The sequence below is a fragment of the Saccopteryx leptura genome, chromosome 9 (assembly GCF_036850995.1).
Source record: "Saccopteryx leptura isolate mSacLep1 chromosome 9, mSacLep1_pri_phased_curated, whole genome shotgun sequence".
Lineage (NCBI taxonomy): Eukaryota > Metazoa > Chordata > Mammalia > Chiroptera > Emballonuridae > Saccopteryx > Saccopteryx leptura.
Window position 1 is genome coordinate 10796107 of NC_089511.1, and position 23119 is coordinate 10819225.

The 23119-nt window shown below is 48.8% G+C and overlaps 1 protein-coding gene across 2 annotated transcripts; it reads left to right on the top strand.

The window, feature by feature from the left end:
* Window positions 1–393: 393 nt before the first annotated feature.
* Window positions 394–22846, top strand: CFAP263 (cilia and flagella associated protein 263). 2 transcript variants are annotated; one of them, XM_066349277.1, is made up of 9 exons: window positions 394–522; window positions 2402–2525; window positions 3775–3936; window positions 6493–6648; window positions 8183–8263; window positions 11107–11262; window positions 17434–17541; window positions 21215–21370; window positions 22711–22846. In XM_066349277.1, the coding sequence occupies exons 1-9, from the start codon at window positions 425–427 to the stop codon at window positions 22837–22839; spliced, it is 1170 nt and encodes a 389-aa protein (XP_066205374.1). In that variant the 5' UTR covers window positions 394–424; the 3' UTR covers window positions 22840–22846. The 2 variants fall into 2 exon arrangements, with proteins under 2 accessions (XP_066205374.1, XP_066205375.1); XM_066349278.1 differs by lacking the exon at window positions 394–522 and having other exon boundaries at window positions 2441–2525; window positions 3769–3936.
* The last annotated feature ends 273 nt before the right edge of the window (window positions 22847–23119 follow it).

Genomic DNA, 23119 nt, shown 5'->3' on the forward strand with positions numbered 1-23119 from the left:
GGTAGTGCAGTGGATAAAGTGTCAACCTGGAAGGCTGAGGTCGCTGGTTCAAAACCCTGGGCTTGCTTGGTCAAGGCACATACGGGAGTTGATGCTTCCTGCTCCTCCCCTCCCCCCTTCTCTCTCTCTCTTTTTCTCCTCTTCTCTCTAAAATAATTAAATAAAAAATTTTTTTAAAAGAAGTATTGTTTTAGAAGTAAAAGCGAACGCGCTTAAAGGTTTCTGTTCAAAGACAAAGGCCTCCTCGCTCTGGTCAGCGCGGCCTAGGGCATGGGGCGCTGGGCGGGGTCTCTGGAGGCCCCGCCCCTCCACCAAAGCGTCCGGTCGCTAGGTAACACACTGCTTGGTCGCAGCACAAGTGACGCGTGGCTGCTAGCACCCGACGCTCTGAGCACTCGGCATTGGCAAGGACAGCGTCGTTAGAATGAGTGAGGATGACACCGAGACGTCTAGCAGCGAGTTGCAGGTCTCGGAGGAGGAGCTACCTGTTATCCAGCTGTGCGGGCTGGTAGAAGAACTCAGGTACCCTCCGGCTGGCTTCTGCGGGCGGCTCCTACTCACCGTGTGAGCTCGGACCTTGATCCAGCACGGAGACGATCAAGTCCTCGTTGAACCCTGAGGAAACTGAGACCCCCACAAAGTTGGGGAAGCGCTTGCCTTTGCCCTTTATCCCTGTGTACCCACAGCCATTGAGCTCGCTACCAAGCCATGGATGGAGCCAGTCAGGGTGGAGGTGTGAGGACGGGGGTTGGAAGCCCAGAGGGGAACTGAAGCCACAGTTCCAGCCTGGTGGGTCTGTCTGGTGCCAGACTGCGTGCTTAGCCGTTCCTCTGCTCTGAAGCAGCAGGCAGGTTGGACCAGGTGCCCTTTACGCTTCTTTCCACTGCTAAGAATCTATGATAAAATCAAGATGGCAGCTGAGATAGTTTTAGTATGAGGCAACTTACTGCTGAACCAATGGATAAGCATGGAGATGAACAGCAAAGAATGACTGACCCAGTATTCTGTATTTTTAGCAGTCTGTTTCATATCTACTATAGAAGGTCAATTGGAAAGCAAGATCCCATGATGTAGTTGAGGTAATTGTACAACTTATTGGTCTCACACAGAACATCCTGGCTCTGGCTGAATAGATGCCCTGCTACGCATCTATAGGTCAGAACTGAGGTAGGATTACTAACAGCTACTGATTTTTGAGTGCTTATTGTGTGCCAAGTATTTTGCATATGTAATCTCATATAATGGCACGGTAACTCTAGGAAATGGGTAAGGAAACAAGGACACAGAGATTAAGTCACTTTCCTAAGGTCACACAGCTAGTCAGTGATAGGACTGAGATTCAGACTTATTTACAATGCCACAACTGACAGTGGGAACGTGACACATGCTGAAAAAGAAAGATGCTTTGATTTTTGGGCTTTCCATTGAGCCCTTTCCACTAATCTTAAAATTCAGCTAGATAGCCCTGGCCTGGTAGGTCAGTTGGTTGAAGTGTTGTTCCGATGTGCCAAGGTTGTGGGTTCAATCCCTGGTACATGAATGAGTAGAACAACAAATCGATGTCTCTCTCTCTCTCTCTCTTTCCCTTACTCTCTACCTCTAAAATCAATAAATAATTTTTAAAATTCAGCTAAAAAGGAATTAATAAAATATGAAAATATCAAAGCTGTTCTCTTTCTTATATAAACATATACATACATGTGTTACATGTACATATGTTACATATGTATAGATAAAGTTAAGTTAAAGAGTCAAAATCTTGGCATATATAGACAGGATAAACTAATTTGTCACCTCAAGTTTTATTAAAACCATCTGTTCAAAGCTTTTCTACCATGTATCCTAAACTTCCAGTGGATACTTAGTTTATTGGTTACAGGAAATTAAAAAACCTGAGAAACGTAAACCAAAGATTATGGATGTGATGGATGTGTGTAACTTCAAGAATGTAGTAATTCAGAAGGAATTTCACAATGGGTTAGAAGATACGTAAAGATGAAACTTGCAGCATCATCTCAGTCACAATTTTCAATGTAATACCCGTGGTTTGGATTCTGTGGCTCATTAGATGGACTAAAAAATATCACTATATCAGGCCCTGGCTGGTTGGCTCAGTGGTAAAGCATTGGCCCAGCATGTGTGTGTGTGTGTGTGTGTGTGTGTGTAATACTTAAATAGCACTCACTATGTGCCAAGCACTATCACGAAGGCTTTGCATTCCTTATTGCAACCCTAAAAGATAGGTGCTGTTATTATTCCCGTTTTACAGATGAGGAAACTGAGGTACCAAGAGGTTAAATATCTTGCAGAAGATCATACATAGCTAGTAAGTGCTAAACACTACTATTTGGTGTTTAAACTCCTATTAATAGAACTAATTCGAGTATGCTCTGGCTTGCAGCTATGGAAACTCTGCTCTCAAAACGGAGACAGAAATGTTTGAGAAATATTACAATAAACTGGAATCCAGGGATCAGCGACCTCTGAGACTATCTGAAATTAAATCAGGAATAGATTTTGCGCAGGTACACAGTGGAGATTTAAGAATTGTTTTATTCTGTCTGTCCCTTTACATGTATGTGGCATTTGTGTATCTGCCTTTGGTGTCCCTCTTTGGCCAAGTGTCCTATGACTTTGTCCCTGTTCTTATTTTGATTCTTTGTTCTCCTTCAATGTTTCTCTTTCAAGTGTGAAGGGAATCAAGTTCAATTAATAGTAGGTAGAATCTTCCATAGTATCTTAGTTTGTTTGAAATAATTCCCTCAAAATGTTTGCCAAGTCCTCCCAGCCAGCCACATAAAGAGGTGAAACGGGCCTGGCCTGTGGTGGCGCAGTGGATAAAGCATCAACCTGGAGCTCCGAGGTCACTGGTTTGAAACCTAGGCTGGCCCTGTCAAGGCACATGAGAGAAACAACTGAGTTGATGCTTCCCACTCCTTTTCCCCGTCCCCTAAAATCAATAAATAAAATCTTTAAAAAAAAAAAGTGAAGTGAGCCTGGTGTGGACACTGGGAAGTTCCTTCCTTATCCAAAAGGGTCAGCCAGGTGGCCTAATGTTGCCAGAGTAGTTGATTTTTCAAGAAAAGCTGGAAATCTGAATTATTTTGGTAGAATTTCCTGATTTTTCAAACGTGGGTAATTAATTTTTTTAAACTTAAAACTATGTGTAAGCCTGTAATCTGAGGGCCAATCTCATCTTGAGGTCCACATATTTCCTAAGCTACCTGCTTGTGACCTATGGCTCAAATGCATAGGAAATCTAAACTTTTTTTCTCTTTGTTTTTGCCAAACGCTGTCCCTCCCCAGCCCACACTCCAGCCCACCCCCAGGGTACAATTTCTCCTCTCTGCTCAGCTCAGGAAGCACCGAGTCGGGGCTTTCCCCGTCACTGACTTCAATGCTCGTCTACAGCAGGTTCAGTCTCTTCATTCTTGGGACACCTTCCCTTATTTATTTTTCATTCACAGTCAAGCATGGGCCTTTGATATGTCTATATATCTATAGATCTATAGATCTATATATCTATATCTATAATAGATATAATGGATATATAGATATATAGATATATAGATATATAGCTCAGGGCCCTAGGTTGACTAGTGAAATAGGTGTCAACGCAGGCCTAATATCCAGAGTACTTTCACGCTGAGTTTGTCCTCTCTGGCTGTCATTCAGGTAGTTTCTAGCAGACCTAAGAGGTCATCTTGGTGCCCACCTTGGGCTGCTTTATCATCAATCCTACTTGACCGTGGCTTTGTCTCTCTTGAGGTGTAGATGCGAGGGAGGTACAGATCCAAATCCCGCTCCGGTCGGGACAACTTGACGACCCTCAGCATTGACCAGAAATACGAGCTTGTACAGAGGGAGCTGGAAGACACAAAAGATGAGATAAGGCACCTGCGGGCCAACGCCGAACGGGACCTGCAGTATCACGAGGTAACCCTTCCCGCAGGCCGTCCTGCCTGGGCTGCCTCCGCCTCTGCCCTGCCGCGAGAGACGCTCCTATGGAACGTTCACATGATTGCTGGTACCTCGGAGGAAATACAAGTACAGATAGACTAAGACAAATTGCGGGGTCTGCCTTTAAGGAACTTACCAACTGCTTGAGGAGACAAGAAATTTTAAACTTCTTTTAATTTTTTTTTAAATTTTTTTTCTTTTTCTTTTTTTGTATTTTTTCTGAAGCTGGAAACGGGGAGAGACAGTCAGACAGACTCTCGCATGCGCCCGACCGGGATCCACCCGGCACGCCCACCAGGGGGCGACGCCCTGCCCCTCCGGGGCGTCGCTCCTCTGCGACCAGAGCCACTCCAGCGCCTGGGGCAGCGGCCAAGAAGCCATCCCCAGCGCCCGGGCCATCTTTGCTCCAATGGAGCCTTGGCTGCGGGAGGGGAAGAGAGAGACAGAGAGGAAGGGGGGTGGGGGTGGAGAAGCAAATGAGTGCCCCTCCCATGTGCCCTGGCCGGGAATCGAACCCGGGTCCCCTGCACGCCAGGCCGACACTCCACCACTGAGCCAACTGGCCAGGGCCTTAAACTTCTTTTAAATGGAAAGTTTAAAAAATATACAAATGTGGAGAGGCCAGCACGGTGAACTCCTGTGTGTTTACACCCACAGGCAACAGTCATGAACACATGGCCATTCTCATTTTCCTCCATATCTCTACCAACTTCCCCTCCTCGTTGTCCAGTGGGCAGTTATGAAGTAAATCTTAGATAAAGTATTTATCTGTAAATATTTCAGTATATGCCTCTAAGATACAGATTCTTTAAAAAAAAAACAACACTAACCATAATAATCATAAATATCCTTAAAATGTATAATGCTTTCTTAATAATACAAGGAGTTTGAGGTTTAAGTCGGTGAGTTTGTTGAGAAATCCCTTGGTGACCCTCCCATGTGCCACACGCACAACTATGGTCCATGCCTTGTTGGAGGCCAACGCGGTCAGTTTTCCTCCAGGGAAGAAACATTACTGTTAATGAGATTGCCCAGGGGATGAAGTTGTTGGCCATATTGTGTGAAAAATAGATATTTCTGTTCTATTTCTAAATGTGGGCACACACAGAATCACACCCATTGTCTCTCACGGGACAGATCAGCAGGTTCATGTCTCTATCCATGGAACCATCTGTAGTGCACAAACCTATCCCCTCCTTCCCTCTCTCCCTCCCTTGTGCCCCAACTTCCCTCCAACCCCCCCCCCCACGTCCTTCTCTCTCTTTTCAAGTGGGCATGTTGAATTCTAGTATGTTAAAGGAGCTCAGGATGTGGTGAAGTTGTCCTCACATGCTAGACTGTGTGGTGTAGACATCACGGTGTGGGCTAGCGTGGTCAGAGAAGACTTTGTTGAGGAGGCGGGGCTGGACCTAGGACTTGGCATGGCCTTGAAGAATGACAGCATTAGTTTGAGGAGTAGGAAAAGAAGGACTTCCTCAGTAAGGTAAATGTCACGAGCGAGGAAGTGGAGGTGGGGAATGAACATGGCAGGTCCTTGACATTGAGGGGCTGGTGTGACGAGAGAAGAGGGTGTTTTGGAGGGCTCTGTTAAGGAAGTCGTGTTGAGTAGGGCTGTGAGACCTAGAAAGCCAGGCAGAGGTTTTCTTGATGTCTTGGAGAGCAAGACCCCAATGAAGATAACTGAGCAGGAGGTCGACATGTTAAAAATGGCTTTTAAGGTGGATTGATATGCTAGCATGCAAGGACGAGGGGAGGGGAGAGGCCGGGGCCAGAGGAAGGAGCCAGTGAAGGAAGACTCTTTGCTTCTTGGTACCCAGTGAAAATGCCTGCACCAGAATGACTTCCTCTGCAGCTACAGATAACTTCTCGTTTTATTCTTTAGAATCATATGTGTGTTTCAGTGTTTTCTTACTTAAAGACAATCTCTATTTGTTGTAGCAAAGTCTAAACATACAGGTAAGCTAAAAGAAGCACATTTGAAAACATAGTTATATGCAAATATGAATTTCTTTATAAAAAATATAGGATCTGATCAACCATGTTTTCATTTAACAATGTCTTTCCGTGTCAATACATATATTCATTTACACCATCTTTTTTCAAATGACAAAAGTATATAGTATGAATGCTTCTTTGTCCCCTACTAATCCATCTCTCCTGATGTGACTGTGGTTAATGTTTTAGTGTATATCATTCCAGATATTTTTATATTATGTCACATTATATTAATGTTATAACTTTTAATGGATAAATAATATTTCAGACATGAAAATACATATTTACAAAGATACCCAAGGCTCTGTTTTTGTAAATCTGCCCCCCTTTTATGGACACTATAAACTTTTCTGAGGCAGCCTTTTAAATAATGACACTTATGTAGTCAAATTTGTATCTTAAAGCTGTCTTTCTAAGACTAAGAAGAAACATTTCGTATTGGGACCCAGGCAGGCATGAGAGCAGAGGTTTGCTTTGCGGGATCTAGTCTCGAGAACTTTTGGAAACTCTGTTCTCTCTGTGTGCGGACTCCCCCAGGCTATCATTGAGGAAGCTGAAATCCGAGGGGCGGAAATTCAGAAAGCGGTGTACGAGTTTGAAAGAGATATTCTAAAAACCATATCCAAGAAGAAAGGGAGCATTTTGGCCACTCAGAAAGTGATGAAGTACATCGAGGACATGAACCAGCAGAGGGTGAGTGGGCAGAGGGTTAGAGCTTGAGCGACTCGGAGCCTGATGACAGAGAAAGGCTCCGCGGGGCTGCCGCGCTCCATTCCGTCCATCAATATTCCTTCACGTATGCAGATTGTCTTGACCTCTCCCAAAGGGGTGTGTCTTAAATTGCAAGTGTATCAAGGCTAAGATCGGTCCGGCAGGATGAATATCAACAGTATCTCAGATCAATAGCTTCTTTTTTTTTTTATTGTTACCATTTATTTTAAGATCTGATATGTTTTCTTTTCTTTTTTTTTTTTAAACAGAGACAGAGAGAGAGTCAGAGAGAGGGACAGATAGGGACAGACAGAGAGGAAGGGAGGGAGGTGAGAAGCATCCATTCTTTTTTTTTTTTTTTACAGAGACAGAGAGAATCAGAGAGAGAGGGATAGACAGACAGGAACGGAGAGATGAGAAGCATCAATCATTAGTTTTTCGTTGCGCGTTGCGACTCCTTAGTTGTTCCTTGATTGCTTTCTCATATGTGCCTTGACCGCGGGCCTTCAGCAGACTGAGTAACCCCTTGCTGGAGCCAGCGACCCTGGGTCCAAGCTGGTAAGCTTTTTTTTTTTGTTGTTCAAGCCAGATGAGCCCGCGCTCAAGCTGGCGACCTCGGGGTCTCGCACCTGGGTCCTTCCACATCCCAGTCCAACGCTCTATCCACTGCACCACCGCCTGGTCAGGCGAGAAGCATTCATTTTTTATTGCGGCACTTTAGTTATTCATTGATTGCTTTCTCATATGTGCCTTGATCGGGGGCTACAGCAGAGCAAGTGACCTCTTGCTCAAGCCAGCAACCTTGAGCACAGGCCAGCAACCTTGGGCTTCAAGCCAGCAACTATGGGGTCATATCTCTGATCCTACGCTCAAACCAGTGACCCCCATGCTCAAGCTGGTGAGCCCACACTCAAGCCAGCGACCTTGGGGTTTCGAACCTGGGTCTTCCTCTTCCCAGACCAGTGCTCTATCCACTGGGCCACCACCTGGTCAGGCTACATCTGATATGGTTTTCTGAGAAGGGTGTGAGGCTCTCTAGTCAGGTAACTGTGTGGAGTGGAACAGGTACAGCTGAAGCTCTTTGAGTTTCTTTATTGTAAAAATGAGGCATTAAATGCTCCTTCACATCTAAAGATTTTATAGTATATCAAGCTGTGGATCCAGGAGCTAGGTAGGTTTACTAATTCTAATATAAGTGCTAAAAATTCTGCAAACTACCAAGAGAACAAAAGACCAAAGAATCATAAGGTCATTTTGTCAAGAAAGGCCCCTCTACCCAAAAGATCTTGAATTTTAAAGCAATAGAGGATTTGCATGGCACACGCCAGCGTCCTCTGCTTCTTGGTCGTGAATGGAATGCGATAGTAACAACAGCTTGGGTAGATGTACAAAGACCTTAAAATAACTGACGGATTGTTAGGGCTCAAGGTTCGGTTTGTCGCCGCAGACTCACCAACATTTCAAACCAACAGGGAAGAAGGAGAGAAATGCATTAAAACCTGCTTTTATTTTTTAGGACCATATAAGGGATAAATTACGTTTGAAAAATGTCTCTCTCAAAGTCCAGAGGAAGAAGTTGCTTTTACAATTGCGGCAGGTATGCGGCTTTTTCGTTCTTTAAAGGTTACTGTAGTTAAGTAGAGCAAGGTCCACCCATAGATGTCTCTGTCCCGATTCCCAGAATCGGAATATGTCACCTCGCATGGAGAAAGGATTTTGCAGACGTGATTAAACCAAGGATCTCGAGATGGAGAGATTATCTCGGATTATCTGAACAGGTTCAACGTAATCACGGGAGTCCTCAGGAGGGGGGCAGGGGCCGAGAGAGACCGTGTGATAGCAAGCGAACAGGAGCAGAGATCCCAGCGATGTGCTCGTGAACAGAGGATGGAGCCATGAACGGAGGAGGGCAGGCGGCCTCTAGAAGCTGGAAATGATGAGGAAACAGGCTCCTTCAGAGCCTCCAGGGAGAACGCAGCCCCTGCCGACACCGTGTCCTGACGTTAGCCCGAAGAACCCTCTCGGGCTCTGACCTCCTGAGCGTTAAGACAATAGATCTGGGCTGTTTCTCAGCCACTGGGTTGGGGCTAACTTGTGACAACAGCTGCAGGAGCACGTACAGTTCCTGTGCTGGTAAATCTGCAGACGGTGTTGCCTTGACCTTTTAAAAAAGATCTTATTGATTGGTTTTAGAGAGAGGAGAGAGAGAAAGGGGGGGAGGAGTGGGAAGCATCAACTCACAGTAGGTGCTTCTCATTCCTGCCTCGACTGGGCAAGCCCCGGGTTTTGAACCAGGCGACCTCAGTGCTCCAGGCTGATGCTCCATCCACTGTGCCATCACCACAGGTCAGGCAGGTTGCCTTGAATTTTTTTTTTTTTTTTTTTTTTTTTGTATTTTTCTGAAGTTGGAAACGGGGAGGCAGTCAGACAGACTCCCGCATGCGCTCGACCAGGATCCACCCGGCATGCCCACCAGGGGGCGATGCTCTGCCTATCTGGGGCGTTGCTCTGTTGCAACCAGAGCCATTCTAGCGCCTGAGGCAGAGGCCATGGAGCCATCCTCAGCGCCTGATCCAACTTTTTGCTCCAATGGAGCCTTGGCTGCAGGAGGGGAAGAGAGAGACAGAGAGGAAGGAGAGGGGGAGGGGTGGAGAAGCAGATGGGTGCCTCTCCTGTGTGCCCTGGCCGGGAATCAAACCCGGGACTCCTGCATGCCAGGCTGACGCTCCACTACTGAGCCAACTGGCCAGGGCCCAGGTTGCCTTGAATTTTAAAGACCCTCATGTCGTACTCGTCGATCGTTTTAGGGGATGGGGCTGGGGTGGCACGAGTGTAATGTTCTACGGTGAGTCTTTGAACAGTGGACCTTAAAAGCTGCCTGGCAGTAAGGCAGACTTGGCAGAGGGTGTCCAGAATGTATTTACATGTCACCATCCTCTCCTAGCTCAATATGTTTATTACTAGCTTGAATGTGGGCACTGATGGCATGCACATCAGAGGCGGCCACTGACAATGACATGGCACCGGGCGGGAGAATTAGCACGTCCAGGAACCATTGCTTGATTGGGATCTCAGAAGCCTCAACAGCCGGGACAGCTTTAAAAACAAAAAGTGACTAAGGACACATGTAAGATCCCCGGCTTTGATCCCCAACAGATCTGCACAAGTTACCCGCTGGCTTAGCCCTGGTGTACCTGGTCAAGTCAGCTCTGCTGGAGACGGTGCTGGGGCTGGACCGCACTCAGAGCACCCCAGCGCCCCGCCGAGAAAGGGGCGGCCTTGCTCCAGTCTGCTCGGGGTAGCCCCACCCGGAGCACTGCGTCTCGGCAGCTAGAGCTCATGCCGGGGAGGGAACTGGAGAGAAAGGGGAGCAGAAAGCACGGGGGTGGGTTGCAGTGAGAGGGTGCATGGGGCCATGGCGGATGTCTCCAAGTATCTGGGCACTGCCCGGAGGAGAGGACACACCCCCTGAGAGAGCCCTGGGGGCGGAGCTAGTGGGGGGGGGTGTCAGCGAAGGAGATTCGGGCTCAGTGGAGGAGAGAACACGGCCCCAGCAGCGCTGTCTCCAGTGAGTTCCTGGTCCTGTGGGCAGCAGGTGAGCCCAGGCATCCTGAAGAGGGCGTTTAAATGGGAGATGGGGAGTCAACGGGTGGCCTTTACCCGAAAAGCCACCACTGCACAGCAATGGCTGTGGCTCTGCGCGCGTGGACTCAGACTAGAGGGGAGCAGGGCGGGGAGAAAAGGCAGGATGGGTAACTGCTGTGCAGAGGTGGCAGCAGGAGGACCAGGGAGCCACAGCCTCCTGAGGCTCAGTGCAGGAAGGCGTGCCCTGCGCTGTCAAAGACAGGCGGGGAGCGTTTGAGCTGCAGGATGGGTCCCACTGGGGCCCGAGGAAACTGTTGTGAGAAGAAGGCGCCTCCTAGGAGGCGGCCCGGTGCACGCATGGCGTCGCGGAGGCGGAGGAGGACAGTTCTGAGTTTGGCCAGTGCCTACCACACGAGGGAAGATGGCACAGACCTGGTGGGCAGCTGAGGTGGGGGCGGGTCAGGGAGGGAACCCAGTACACTGCTTGTCTTGGCTTTTTCAGGTTAAAAACCACTTTTAAATGGCTGCCTTCCTACTCTTCCTTCACAGCCTTCCCTGACCCAGCCTTCCATTCTCCCCTGACCTGGCCTAGGGGCTTCCGAGTGCCCTATGCCCCTGCCACATCCCACCACGGCACACTGTGACCTGTCTGTAACCCTCATCAGAGTATGTGCTCCTCCCATTTATCCAAATCTCTGCTCCCAGGGCCTAGCGTCGTGCCTGGCACCAAGCAGATATGCAATCTGTGTTTGTTGAATGACTGAATGATGCCTGACTTCCACAATCTGCCCCGGAGTTGCAGGGTGTGAGAAGTAGCAACCTCATAATCATTTCTTTCTTATTTCTGAGCTGTAGAAGGAAGAGGTGGGTGAGGCCCTCCACGATGTTGATTTTCAGCAGCTGGAAATTAAGAATGCCCAGTTTCTAGCGACGATTGAAGCAAGGAATAAAGATCTGATCCAGCTAAAGATGGCATCTGGAACCACCCTGCAGACCCTGAACACGTTCAAAGTAAGGTCCAGCCCGATGCCCAGGTCCCCTGGTCTTCCCGTCTCCACCTTTCCAACCATGGCAAGGCGTCCATGCACCACTGTGGTTTCCTACGGGGCTGAGGTGTCCTTCACTGGCCCACTGTTCCCCGAGTCCCCTGGGAAAAAACCACGTCTCCTATAATACTTTGAAGGTTCCCACGACCCTGGCTGTGCATTAGAACCACCTAGGGAGCTTTTCTTTTTAAAAAGATATAGGGACACCCCAGCCTCACTCTGACCAGTTGAACAAGGAGCGTGAGGTCCCGGTGTTTTGTTTTCTTAACACCTCAGATGATTTTTATGCACAGTGAGTTTTGAGACCAACCACATTCAGAGCCCTGTTTTATTTAGACATACAATAAGCACTTCCCTGCATGAAACCCTACAAAGAAAAACCATCTTAGCTACAAATCAGAAAACTGTTAAATAATTCATCTGCACAGAACTCTTTTTGGAGATAAGAAGCACTCCTAATAATTAAGCAGGACCATAGGCACGAACGGGGCCTCTCTCCAGCAGACCGGCTGTTCAGTCACACTGTCAGCAACCGGCTCATGCAGTGTTCCGCTAACGGTGGGCCAGTGTCTCCTGCCCACTGGCTGGTGAGCTAAGAATGCCTTAAATGCCTGATCAGGCGGTAGCGCAGTAAAGCATCAGACTGGTACGCAGAAGACCGAGGTTCGAAACCTCGAGGTCGCCGGCTTGAACGTGGGCCCATCTGGCTTGAGTGTGGGCTCACCAGCTTGACTGCAGGGTCTTTGGCTTGAGCCCAAGGTCGCTGACTTGAGCAAAGGGTCACTCACTCTGCTATAGTGCCCCCCCGCCCCCATCAAGGCACATATGAAAAAGCAATCAATAAACAAGCAATCAACGAACAACTAAGGTGCCACAACAAAGAATTGATGCTTCTCATCTCTCTCCCTTCCTGTCTGTCTGTCCTTATCTGTCCCTCTCTCTGACTCTCTCTCTCTGTCTCTGTCAAAAAAAAAAAAAAAAAAAAAAAAAAAAAAGAATGCCTTTATACAGAATGTTTGCAAACTATTTGACAGAGAATACTTCTTTTGAAACCCGATTAGGCTCTGGCTGGTTGGCTCAGTGGTAGAACGTTGGCCTGGTGTATAGACGTCCTGGGTTCGATTTTCAGTCAGAGCACACAGGAAAACAGACCATCTACTTCTCCATTCTTCCCTCTCTCCTTTCTCTCTTATCTCTCTCTTCCTCTCATACAGCCATGACTTGGTTGGAGCAAGTTGGCCCCAGGGGCTGAGGATGGCTCCATGGTCTCGCCTCAGGTGCTAAAATAGGCTCAGTTGCCAAGCAACAGAGCAACAGCTCCAGATGGGCAGAGCATCACCCAGTAGGGGGCTTGCCAGGTGGATCCTGGTCAGGGTTCATGCAGGAGTCTCTCTCTGCCTCCCTGCTTCTCACTTAAGAAAAACAAAAAAAATTAAAAAGATAAAAAAGGAAACTCAATTAAGCAGAAATGGTTTCTTCCACAGAAATTCTATTTTTCTCCTTAGTAGACCTGTAGTCCAAAATTATACTTTATTATTCTATTTGAAATTTTATTGATAAAACATCTGTGGAAAGGTGATTTTTCTCTTGTTCATGTAAGTAACTACATAATATCCCCTTGGCCTGCAAAGCTTACTTAAGCTCTTTACTCTCTGTCAGGACTTCTACAGAGCAAGGGACGCAGGTGGCAGCAGTGGCTATGCGTGTCGGTGGCTTACAGATGCGCTTAATTTGGCCCACATGGTGTCATTTTCAAACGTGAATTTGAATGTATTTAGAGTAGGCTAATGTTCATCCCGTATTTTCCTTTTACAAATGAAAAACCACAAGTCCCAGTACAGCGCGTGTCCCCCCTCACCCAGTTGTCTTCCCTGGGCATAAGAATTGTGCTGGCATCCTGAAATTCAGGCGTCGTAAATGTCCAGCAGATCGTCACTTGGAGCCCGTCTCGTCAGCAGTTGGCTTATCTGGCGCTGTTACATCCAGATGAAGCCATCCTCGTGACTCCCAGGCCCTCGTGCGCTGGAGAGCCGGGCAGCACGAGGTTACATCACACTGGACCTGGATCTTATCCTGCAAAATCAATTGACTGACACAGGGCCTGTCTGATCTTGTGCGGAAAAGCCAGGGGTTTGGCGTGGAGCTACTGGTTTATAAAATGAAGCCATCAGGTCACAGGGCCTGAGCTCCTCAGGATGGGTCTAAACACACAGTGCAGGTTGATTGCGATCCCTGAGCAGCAGGGACGTGGGCTGCGCTGGGCAAACCGGGAGCCATTTCAGTCCCGATCTCAGGGGCTTTAGGCCGGTCGCAAATAATACAGTGTGTCCGTAAAGTCATGGTGCACTTTTGACCGGTCACAGGAAAGCAACAAAAGACGATAGAAATGTGAAATCTGCACCAAATAAAAGGAAAACTCTCCCAGTTTCATACCTATTCAGTGCAGTTCGATGTGGGCACACGCACAGATTTTTTAGGGCTCCTTAGGTAGCTATCCCGTATAGCCTCTACAGACTCGTCACTGACTGATGGCCTACCAGAACGGGGTTTCTCCACCAAACTGCCGGTTTCCTTCAACTGCTTATCCCACCAAGTAATGTTATTCCTATGTGGTGGCGCTTCGTTATAAATGCGCTGATATTCACGTTGCACTTTGATCACAGATTCGAATTTAGCGAGCCACAGAACACACTGAACTTTCCTCTGTACCATCCACATCTTGACTGGCATGGCCGTGGGCTGCTCCACTGTATACATGGTGTTACGTCATCATCTGCGCACGCGCACATGCTGCCACATCATCCTACAGAAACTGGAGGGTTTTCCTTTTATTTGGTGCAGATTTCACATTTCTATTGTCTTTTGTTGCTTTCCTGTGGCTGATCAAAAGTGCACTATGACTTTACGGACACACTGTAGTAAGGAGGTGATGGAGATGCTCACGGGAGTCCTGAAGTGGACACAGTGGGGACTGAGGGAGAAGCAGGCCCATTTCCTCCGTGTCTCGAGTCTCAGGCCCCCCGGGGAGAGGGAGACAGAACAGCTGTGCATTGTGCAGTCAAGCCTGGGTTTGAACCGAGGGTGCCACTGGGAACCCCAGACAAAACGCTTCACCTTTGGAGGTGGGCTTTGTGCCTCAGGACTTGAGCGGGTCTGTCCTGTGTCCCCAGCACCAAGGAGAGTGCCTGGCCAAAGCAGGTGCTCAGCTACTTTTGTCGAATGAACTGCTAGTGACTTAGGTATGTGTTTAGGGGACGGGAGAGTGGCGGGGGGGGGGGGGGCTATATCACATAAGTATCAAACTCCCAAGTGTGAGATCTCGCGAAAAACATGCAGAATAACTTTCCTCCATTACCAAATGCACTGAGGACCTATGGCACTGAGGACCTATGGCACCGAGGACCTATGGCACTGAGGACCTATGGCACGCCAGATACAGGGTTTAAGGGCTGAGGGTACAAACCGTGCAGGAGACAGACACGGTCCCTTTTTCTGTGAGTTCCCTGAGTGAGCCTCTGCCAAGAGGCTGCCTTTCTCTCCTGCTTGATGCCTGCTAGTCCTGAGTGGCTGAGGCTGGGATGTTATAATCGTTTGACCATGGCTGCGATGTGTCACTCTTTAAAATTTATATGTTTAGTTATTTGAGAGTGTTTAGTAGCTATTAATTAACTGGTTGTTTTTAAAATTTATTGATTGATTTTAGCCAGAGACGAGGGGAGAGAGACAGAGAAACAGAGAGACAGGAACATCGATCTATTCCTGTATGTGCCCTGAATGTGCCCTGACCGGGGATCAAACCGGCAACCTCTGTGCTTCAGGCTGATGCTCCAACCAACGGAGCTATCTGGCCAGGGCAACTGGGTTTTTTTACATTAAACTTATTGGAATAACATTGGTTAATATCATGATATCAGTTTCAGGTGTACATTATAATTCAACATCTGTATACTCTGAAGTCTAGCATTTTTCATCGCCCTATATTTGACCCCTTTTACCCACTTCACCCTCCTACGTCACTCTTAACTGACTGTAAACAGGTGGTGGCTTGTGGTAGGGAGAATTCTAAGAAGTTCCCCAAGACTCCCTGCCTCCCAGATGTGTGCACCCCGCCCAGTCCCCGGGACAGTGGATAGAATGGGTTCTGTTATTAGGCTCTGCTTTATCATTAGGTTATATTATACAGTACAGTTGCTCTTACAGTAGGGCGTTACCTGGGCGGGCCTGAACTAATCACAGGGAAGCAGAAGGTTTTCCCTGGCCGAGGAAGTCACAGATTGGAAGCATGAAGGAGATTTGCTGGGTGATAAGTTCCCCATTGCTGCCTTGGAGACAGAGGGGGCCATGTGGCAGGGATCTGAGGGTGGCCTTGAGGAACGGAGGGTTACCCCTGCTGACAGCCAAAAAGAAAACAGGGGCCTAAGACTTGCAATTTCAAGGAAATGCATTCTCCCAACACCTTGTGAGCTTGGAAGAGGACCCCAACCCCAAACGAGACCCACTGCCCTGGCCAGTACCTTGACTGCAGCCTCAGGGGACCCCCCACCCTGGGCAGAGAATCCAGTCACACTGTGCCGAGATGCCACACCGACACCCTGCTCAGAATCACAAGTAGCTCCCATCACATCTTCTCGAAGGCCCTGCCCACCAGAGCCAGCGACTCCTTGCCGTTCCCTGCTGTCCTGCCCTAGCTCTATAAGTGGCGGGAGAATGTCTTCCCTCTGATCTCCTTTCTTCTCCCCTGAGCTGTTGGTTCACACGGAAGCCCTGCCTGGCCTCCCTCTCCCCACAACCCTGGGGCGTTGCCCTGCTCCGGCACCCGCCTCCCTCCCAGCGCCTTTCAGATCCTCCTCAGCCAGCCTCTCTCCTCAGCTTGGACCCGCTTCCGTCTTACCTGGACATACTGGACTCGACCTTTCCGCTTGTTCCAGCGTCCCTCCCCCCAGAGCAACCTTCGTGACTGCTGTTCCTGCGTGCTTAGTGCTTGACACTGCGGGGTTTTACATCTCTTCTTGCCCCTCTGTCTAGACCAGGGGTCCCCAAACTACGACCCGCGGGCCACATGCGACCCCCTGAGGCCATTTATCCGGCCCCCGCCGCACTTCTGGAAGGGGCACCTCTTTCATTGGTGGTCAGTGAGAGGAGCATAGTTCCCATTGAAATATTAGTCAGTTTGTTGATTTAAATTTACTTGTTCTTTATTTTAAATATTGTATTTGTTCCTGTTTTGTTTTTTTACTTTAAAATAAGATAATGTGCAGTGTGCATAGGTATTTGTTCATAGTTTTTTTTATAGTCTGGCCCTCCAACGGTCTGAGGGACAGTGAACTGGCCCCCTGTGTAAAAAGTTTGGGGACCCCTGGTCTAGACTCTTGGTGGGAGGGCCTACACGGTCTCCATGACCAGCGCCTGGTGCAGGGGGTGCGGACTCCCAGGGTTTGTAGAGCGATCCCCTTGAAGTCACGGGCCCACTTCTCATCCAAGCAGAGTGTATCTCGACTCCTCCAGGATACCTCTGCCACCGAGGAATGGTGGTTCAAAGGGGGGAAACCTAAGGAGCTTGGGCCCGGGGGTGGGGGGAATGCACATGCTGCCTCAGGAGGCTTGGGGGGGCAGCTTCTGCAGGATTTCTCCAACCCCAGTTGGCCAAGCCCAGATACACACTGCAGACAGTGGTAGTGGGTTATGCTATCCAGGTTCAAGTCTTTCTTCTCTATGACCTGGGGCAGATTGTTTCACCTGCCGAAGAGTCAGTCCCCTCCCCTGCATTCTCCACGCCTCAGGGACTGTGCTTAGCACCTTATCAGGGTTATCTCGCTTGAACCTCTCCACAGCCCTATGAAGTGAGGGGACCACATTTAGAGAGGTTCAGGAACTAGCCCGAAGCGTCTCTCAGTAAGTGGTGGGGCGGGATTCGGTCCCGGTGTCTGGCCATCTGCAGGTGAGGACCAGCCTCCGAGGACTGGCTCCTCCCCTGCCACCTGGACACCAGGACTCTGAAAATCGCGCGGCTGTGGGGAGAGCAGGCCCAAGTCCCTGCACAGCCTGCTTTTCTCCTGCTTATCGAAGAGCCGTCTATTCTCTGCGTAGCTCGCAGCGACGGTCTTCGCTCATGGCTTGCTGCGTTGTTCTGTTTCAGACCAGGCTACAGCGAGCAATGGAAATGGCCATCAATCTGGAGAAGGAGATCTTGCTGAGAAACGAGTTACTTGAGAAAATTGAAAGAGAAACCCTACAGGTAGAGGAGGTAAGAGAGGGTTAAATGGGCTGCGTGTGGTGCTTGTCTGCAAGGCCTTGAGTCGGTGTCCTTTAAGATCCAAGCCACCTTGATGTTTGTCTGTTAAAGCCTCGACCATAAAAATCAACATATCTCTGGCTATCAGTGAAGAGAGGGGTGCCTGGAGACGGACCTAGTAGTGTTGCATTTCACGCTGGGTTAGGTGTAGAGTCAGCTCATACGGTAGCAATCATGTCAAGTCCAAATACTCCTCGAGGCCCCCCCCCCCCCCCCCTGGAGCGCCGAGGCCGTCAGCTCAATCCCAAGGGCACTGGTTTGACTCTGAGGTCGCTAGTTTGAGCTCTGGTCAGGGCATATATGAGAAGCAATCAATGGGTGCACAACTAAGTGGAACAATAAGTTGATGCTTCTCTCTCTCTCTCTCACTCTTTACCCCTTCCTCTGTAGCCCCACGGTCAAGGCACATATAAGAAAGCAATCAATGAACAACTAAGGTGTCACAATAAAAATCTGATGATTGATGCTTCTCATCTCTCTCTGTTCCTGTCTGTCCCTATCTATCCCTCTCTCTGACTCTCTCTCTGTCTCTGTGTAAAAAAAAAAAAAAAATCTGTGAGAATCCCTTAAATGTCCCATGAAGTAAAATATTTAAAGTGTCATATATACAAACTTGCAAAAAATGTATAACGCATGTCATAATAAACTGACAAGAGAAAAAGTACACATACCAAAACACAGTGTTCTATGTCAAGGAGAGAGCTCTTCAGACATGCAACTCTTATGTGGAACGGTGGATGGTTGGATGGTAGACCTTGCCCTCTGCCTGGGCCCCACGGTTACTTGGTGTGAAAAGATGTGTATCATCACCTGCGTTGTGATTTAGCGTTCTCATTGTTTTGCTGAGCACCTGGTGTTGAATTTCTGCAAGTTAAATGCACATAGGATGTAACTCAAAGAGGAAGTTTTGCAGAAAGTTGGGGATGAAGAGCGCTGGACGTGTAGTCAGAAGGCTTGGCATCGGGGTTGGTGTTGCCACTTTCTAGCCTTTGAATCAGACAAGCCTCAGTTTCCACATCTATAAAATAGCCGTCACAATCCATGTAGTGATCAGATAGGAATGTATAGCAAGGCTTCGTCAACCTCTAAAGCCATGAGTAAAATTATTAGTGTCATTGTCTAGAATGGGACTGAAGTGTCCCCGGCAATGTGTGTGGCCTCAAACCTGTCTACAGTGACCAAAACCCCACGGGGTTATGACGTCTGACTCAGTTTTGCCACGGCTGCCGTATCATATCCTTGATGGAGAACCAACATGCTCTTCTCAAGAGCCGCGCTGGGTTCAGAGCAGCAGGTAACAAAGTTAGAGCAAAAGTCTGTGTGCTCTTTCCATGCAGAATGTCTGTGGTGCTTATTTATTGGGGTTGACATTTATCATATTACAAGTGAAACATGAGCCTGACCAGGAGGTTGCACAGTGGATAGAACGTTGGACTGGGATGCAGAGGACCTAGGTTAGAAACCGCAAGATCCCGGCTTGAGCATGGGCTCATCCAGCTTGAGCACGGGATCGCTGGCTTGAGTGTGGGATCACAGACATGACCCCATGGTCGCTGGCTTGAACCCAAGATTGCTGGCTCGAGCAAGGGGTCACTTGCTTTGCTGTAGTTCCCCCCCCCCTTCAAGACACATATGAGAAAGCAATCCATGAACAACTAAGGAGCCACAACAAAGAATTGATGCTTCTCATCTCTCTCCATTCCTGTCTGTCCCTATCTGTCCTTCTCTCTGTCTCTGTCACAAAAACAAAAAACAAAAACCACAAGTGGAACACGAAATTCATTTTTTAAAAGCCTGACATTCATTGCTTAGTATATTTTATTTTTCTCGTGAACTTTTTCAACAGCTCTATTGGGACACAATTCACATACTATATCATTCACCCATTCACAATGTACATTTTAGTGGTTTATAGCAGTGGTCTCCAACCTTTTCTGGGCCACGGACTGGTTTAATATCAGAAAATATTTTCACGGACCGGCCTTTAGGGTGGAATGGATAAATGTATCACATGACCAAGACAAGTGTCAAGAGTGAGTCTTAGATGGATGTAACAGAGGGAATCTGGTCATTTTTTAAAAATAAAACATCAGGCCCTGGCCAGTTGGTTCAGTGGTAGAGCGTCGGCCTGGCGTGCAGGAGTCCCAGGTTCGATTCCCAGCCAGGGCACACAGGAGAAGTGCCCATCTGCTTCTCCACCCCTCCCCCTCTCCTTCCTTTCTGTCTCTCTCTTCCCCTCCCACAGCAAGGCTCCATTGGAGCAAAGTTGGCCCGGGCGCTGAGGATGGCTCTATGGCCTCTGCCCCAGGCACTAGAATGGCTCTGGTTGCAACAGAGCAATGCCCCAGATGGGCAGAGCATCGCCCCCTGGTGGGCATGCTGGGTGGATCCTGGTCAGGCGCATGCGGGAGTCTGTCTGACTGCCTCCCTGTTTCCAACTTCAGAAAAATACAAAAAAAATGATAATAATAAAAAAATAAAACATCGTTCAGACTTAAATATAAATAAAATGGAAATAGTGTAAGTTATTTAATCTTCCTCTGTGGACCAGTACCAAATGGCCCACGGACCGGTCCCAGTCCGCGGCCTGGGGGTTGGGGACCACTGGTTTATAGTACATCTGCAGAGTTGCATAACTGTCAGAACAGTAATTTGAGAACATTTTTGTCACCCCAGAAAGAGACCTTGTGCCCATTAGAAACCCTTCTCCATTCCCCGCTCACCTCACCCCAACCCTCCAGCCCTAGGCGACCATTAATCCATTGTCTGTCTCAGTGACTCTGCCTTATCCTGTCATTTCATCTAAAAGGAATCATACTATATGTGGTCTTTTGTGACTCGCTTATTTGATTTTAATAAACATGTTCAATATTCATATTGTAGCATGTATCAGTACTTCATTTCTCTTTATGCCTGAATAATATTTCCTTGAGTAGGTAGATGACATTTTATCCATTCATCAGTTGATAGACATTTGGGTTGTTTCCACTTTCTGGTAATTATTAACACTGCTGTGAACGTTTGCATATAAGTTTTTGTGTAAATGTAGGTTTTGTTTTCTTTTCTCATGAACAGATAACTAAAAGTAGGATTGTGGGTTTTATATATATATTTCTTAATAAAAGAAGGAAGGGAGGAAGGAAGGGAGAGAGGGAGGGAGGGAGGGAGGGAGGGAGGGAGGAAGGAAGGAAGGAAGGAAGGAAGGAAGGAAGGAAGGAAGGAGGGAGGGAGGGAGGGAGGGAGGGAGGGAGGGAGGGAGGGAGGAAGGAAGGAAGGAAGGAAGGAAGGAAGGAAGGAAGGAAGGAAGGAAGGAAGGAGGGAGGGAGGGAGGGAGGGAGGGAGGGAGGGAGGGAGGGAGGAAGGAAGGAAGGAAGGGAGGGAAGAAAGGGAGGGAGGGAGGAAGGGAGGGAAAGAGACTCTTAGGCTGTGCTTAGTGTTTCTGAGCTGGAGGAAAACATTTCAGTCTGCAAAATGTCAGAATTTTGTGGTTCCCCTCACTCCTTTGAAAATTTGCACATCATTTTCAGAAGCACTCTGAAACTGACTGAGGAAAGGAGTACTGGCTGGTCCCTGGGGGCCAGAAGCGCCGGGGATGCCCCGGTCTAACTGCTCCTTCCCGGCGCAGGACCGGGCCAAGGCCGAGGGGGTGAACAAGAAGCTGCGGAGGCAGCTGGCCGAGTTCCGGGCGCCGCCCGTGATGGTGTACGTCCGGGAGAAGGCCCGGAGCGGGGACCTGGAGAAGACCATCAAGACGTGGGAGAGGAAGGTGGAGATCGCAGAGGTGGGTCACAGGGAAGCCCCCGACCTTCCACACCCTTTGCATTTTCGTTTGGGATTTTGTTTATCGAGCTGAGGATACAGATGTTTGGACGTGTAATGTCTGCAGTTGCTTCAACTCTTACACCGAAATGAAGGTTGACTTTATTTTTTTATTTTTTTATTTTTCTGAAGCTGGAAACGGGGAGAGACAGTCAGACAGACTCCCGCATGCGCCTGACCGGGATCCACCGGGCACGCCCACCAGGGGCGATGCTCTGCCCACCAGGGGGCGTCGCTCTGTTGCAACCAGAGCCACTCTAGTGCCTGGGGCAGAGGCCAAGGAGCCATCCCCAGCGCCCGGGCCATCTTTGCTCCAATGGAGCCTTGGCTGCGGAGGGGAAGAGAGAGACAGAGAGGAAGGAGGGGGTGGGGGTGGAGAAGCAAATGGGCACCTCTCCTATGTGCCCTGGCCGGGAATCGAACCCGGGTCCCCCGCACGCCAGGCCGACACTCTACCGCTGAGCCAACCGGCCAGGGCCTTTTTTTTTTTTTTTTAAGATTAGAAAAAAAAGGAGTCGTGTATTAAAACAATTTCTAAAAAATGTCATTAGGAATTTTAAAGCTTCTGTTTCAGCGTTAAGGACAGGGTCTTTTCAGGCTATCAGGAAGAGGCTCCGTAGTAATAGAGTGTTTTGAGTTGTTTTCATAATGAATTCTGGAAGCTTCTAAATCCCTGCCCCACCATTGTTAATTTAATGATTGCTACTTTATACATGAAGCCAGTTTTTTTAAAAAAATGAGATAGTAATGAAGTTTGAATAGACTCAGACCCCACGTCCACGTGCTTACATGGTTGCCATGGGCCTTTTCATTTTTGACTCACCTGGCAGCCGTTTCCTGTGACTCCGTGTGCGCAGAAGCACCGTAGCCCTTGTGAGCCGTGAAGAGAAACGGGAAATATGCAAAACTGTGCTGGCGTCAGAAAAAAGGGAAGCACAGACGTCCCCAGGCCGGGGCACACGCCGAGCACCCCCTACCCCCAGACCTCACTGGAGGAGCACTACGTTTGCACCTCTAGACCCTGGTTCCGTGGCGCGCAGTAGGACGCGAGAATTGGGATCCAAACTGGGGCCCAGCAGATGGAAGGCTGAGAAGTAGCAGGGAATCACAGTGGGAGCCGCAGCTCCTCACCTCACTGGACAGAAACAAGTCCTTCGGAAGAATCTTCCAGACGCCCCTGCAGCCACGCGGCGCAGCATGCAAGGCGCCACTGCAGGGCTGGGGCGGGTCGCGTGCTGAAGAGTCCCAAGCGGTTTTCCCCAAATGACCATCTCCCCTCTCTCCCCCTCTTTCCATTTGCAGATGTCCTTAAAAAGCTACCGCAAGGAATGGAATAAAATGAAAACAGCCCATGAGCAGTTGCTGCAATTTGCCCTCCTGGGAAATAGACAAAAGGAGGTCGCAGCTGCAGACCGGAAAGCGACCCATTAAAATACTCAGCTCCTTTCTCATCATGGGGGTCCTCTTACTATTCCCTGGGCTGGCTGGTGTCCCCGACTCTCTATGCAGGCCAACGGTCACCTCCCAGGCCACATCTCCCTGTGGCGGGTGTTTTCACAGCCTGGCCCCTGGAACCCTTAACTCCGAAAGAACCACAGGGCACACTGACGGTTTGACTTGGTAGCCCACGTTTAGTTCACAAGCACAAATGAAAGTGACCTTCCCGCACGTGGGGGTGGGACGGGGGAGGGAGAGCCACGGGCCTGTCCGT

Coding starts and splice junctions, on each gene's coding strand:
- CFAP263 (XM_066349277.1), top strand. CDS start 425: ATGAGTGAGGATGACACCGAGACGTCTAGCAGCGAGTTGCAGGTCTCG. Junction 2,526..3,774: donor CAGGAATAGATTTTGCGCAG/GTACACAGTGGA, acceptor CTTGAGGTGTAG/ATGCGAGGGAGGTACAGATC. Junction 8,264..11,106: donor TGCTTTTACAATTGCGGCAG/GTATGCGGCTTT, acceptor TCTGAGCTGTAG/AAGGAAGAGGTGGGTGAGGC.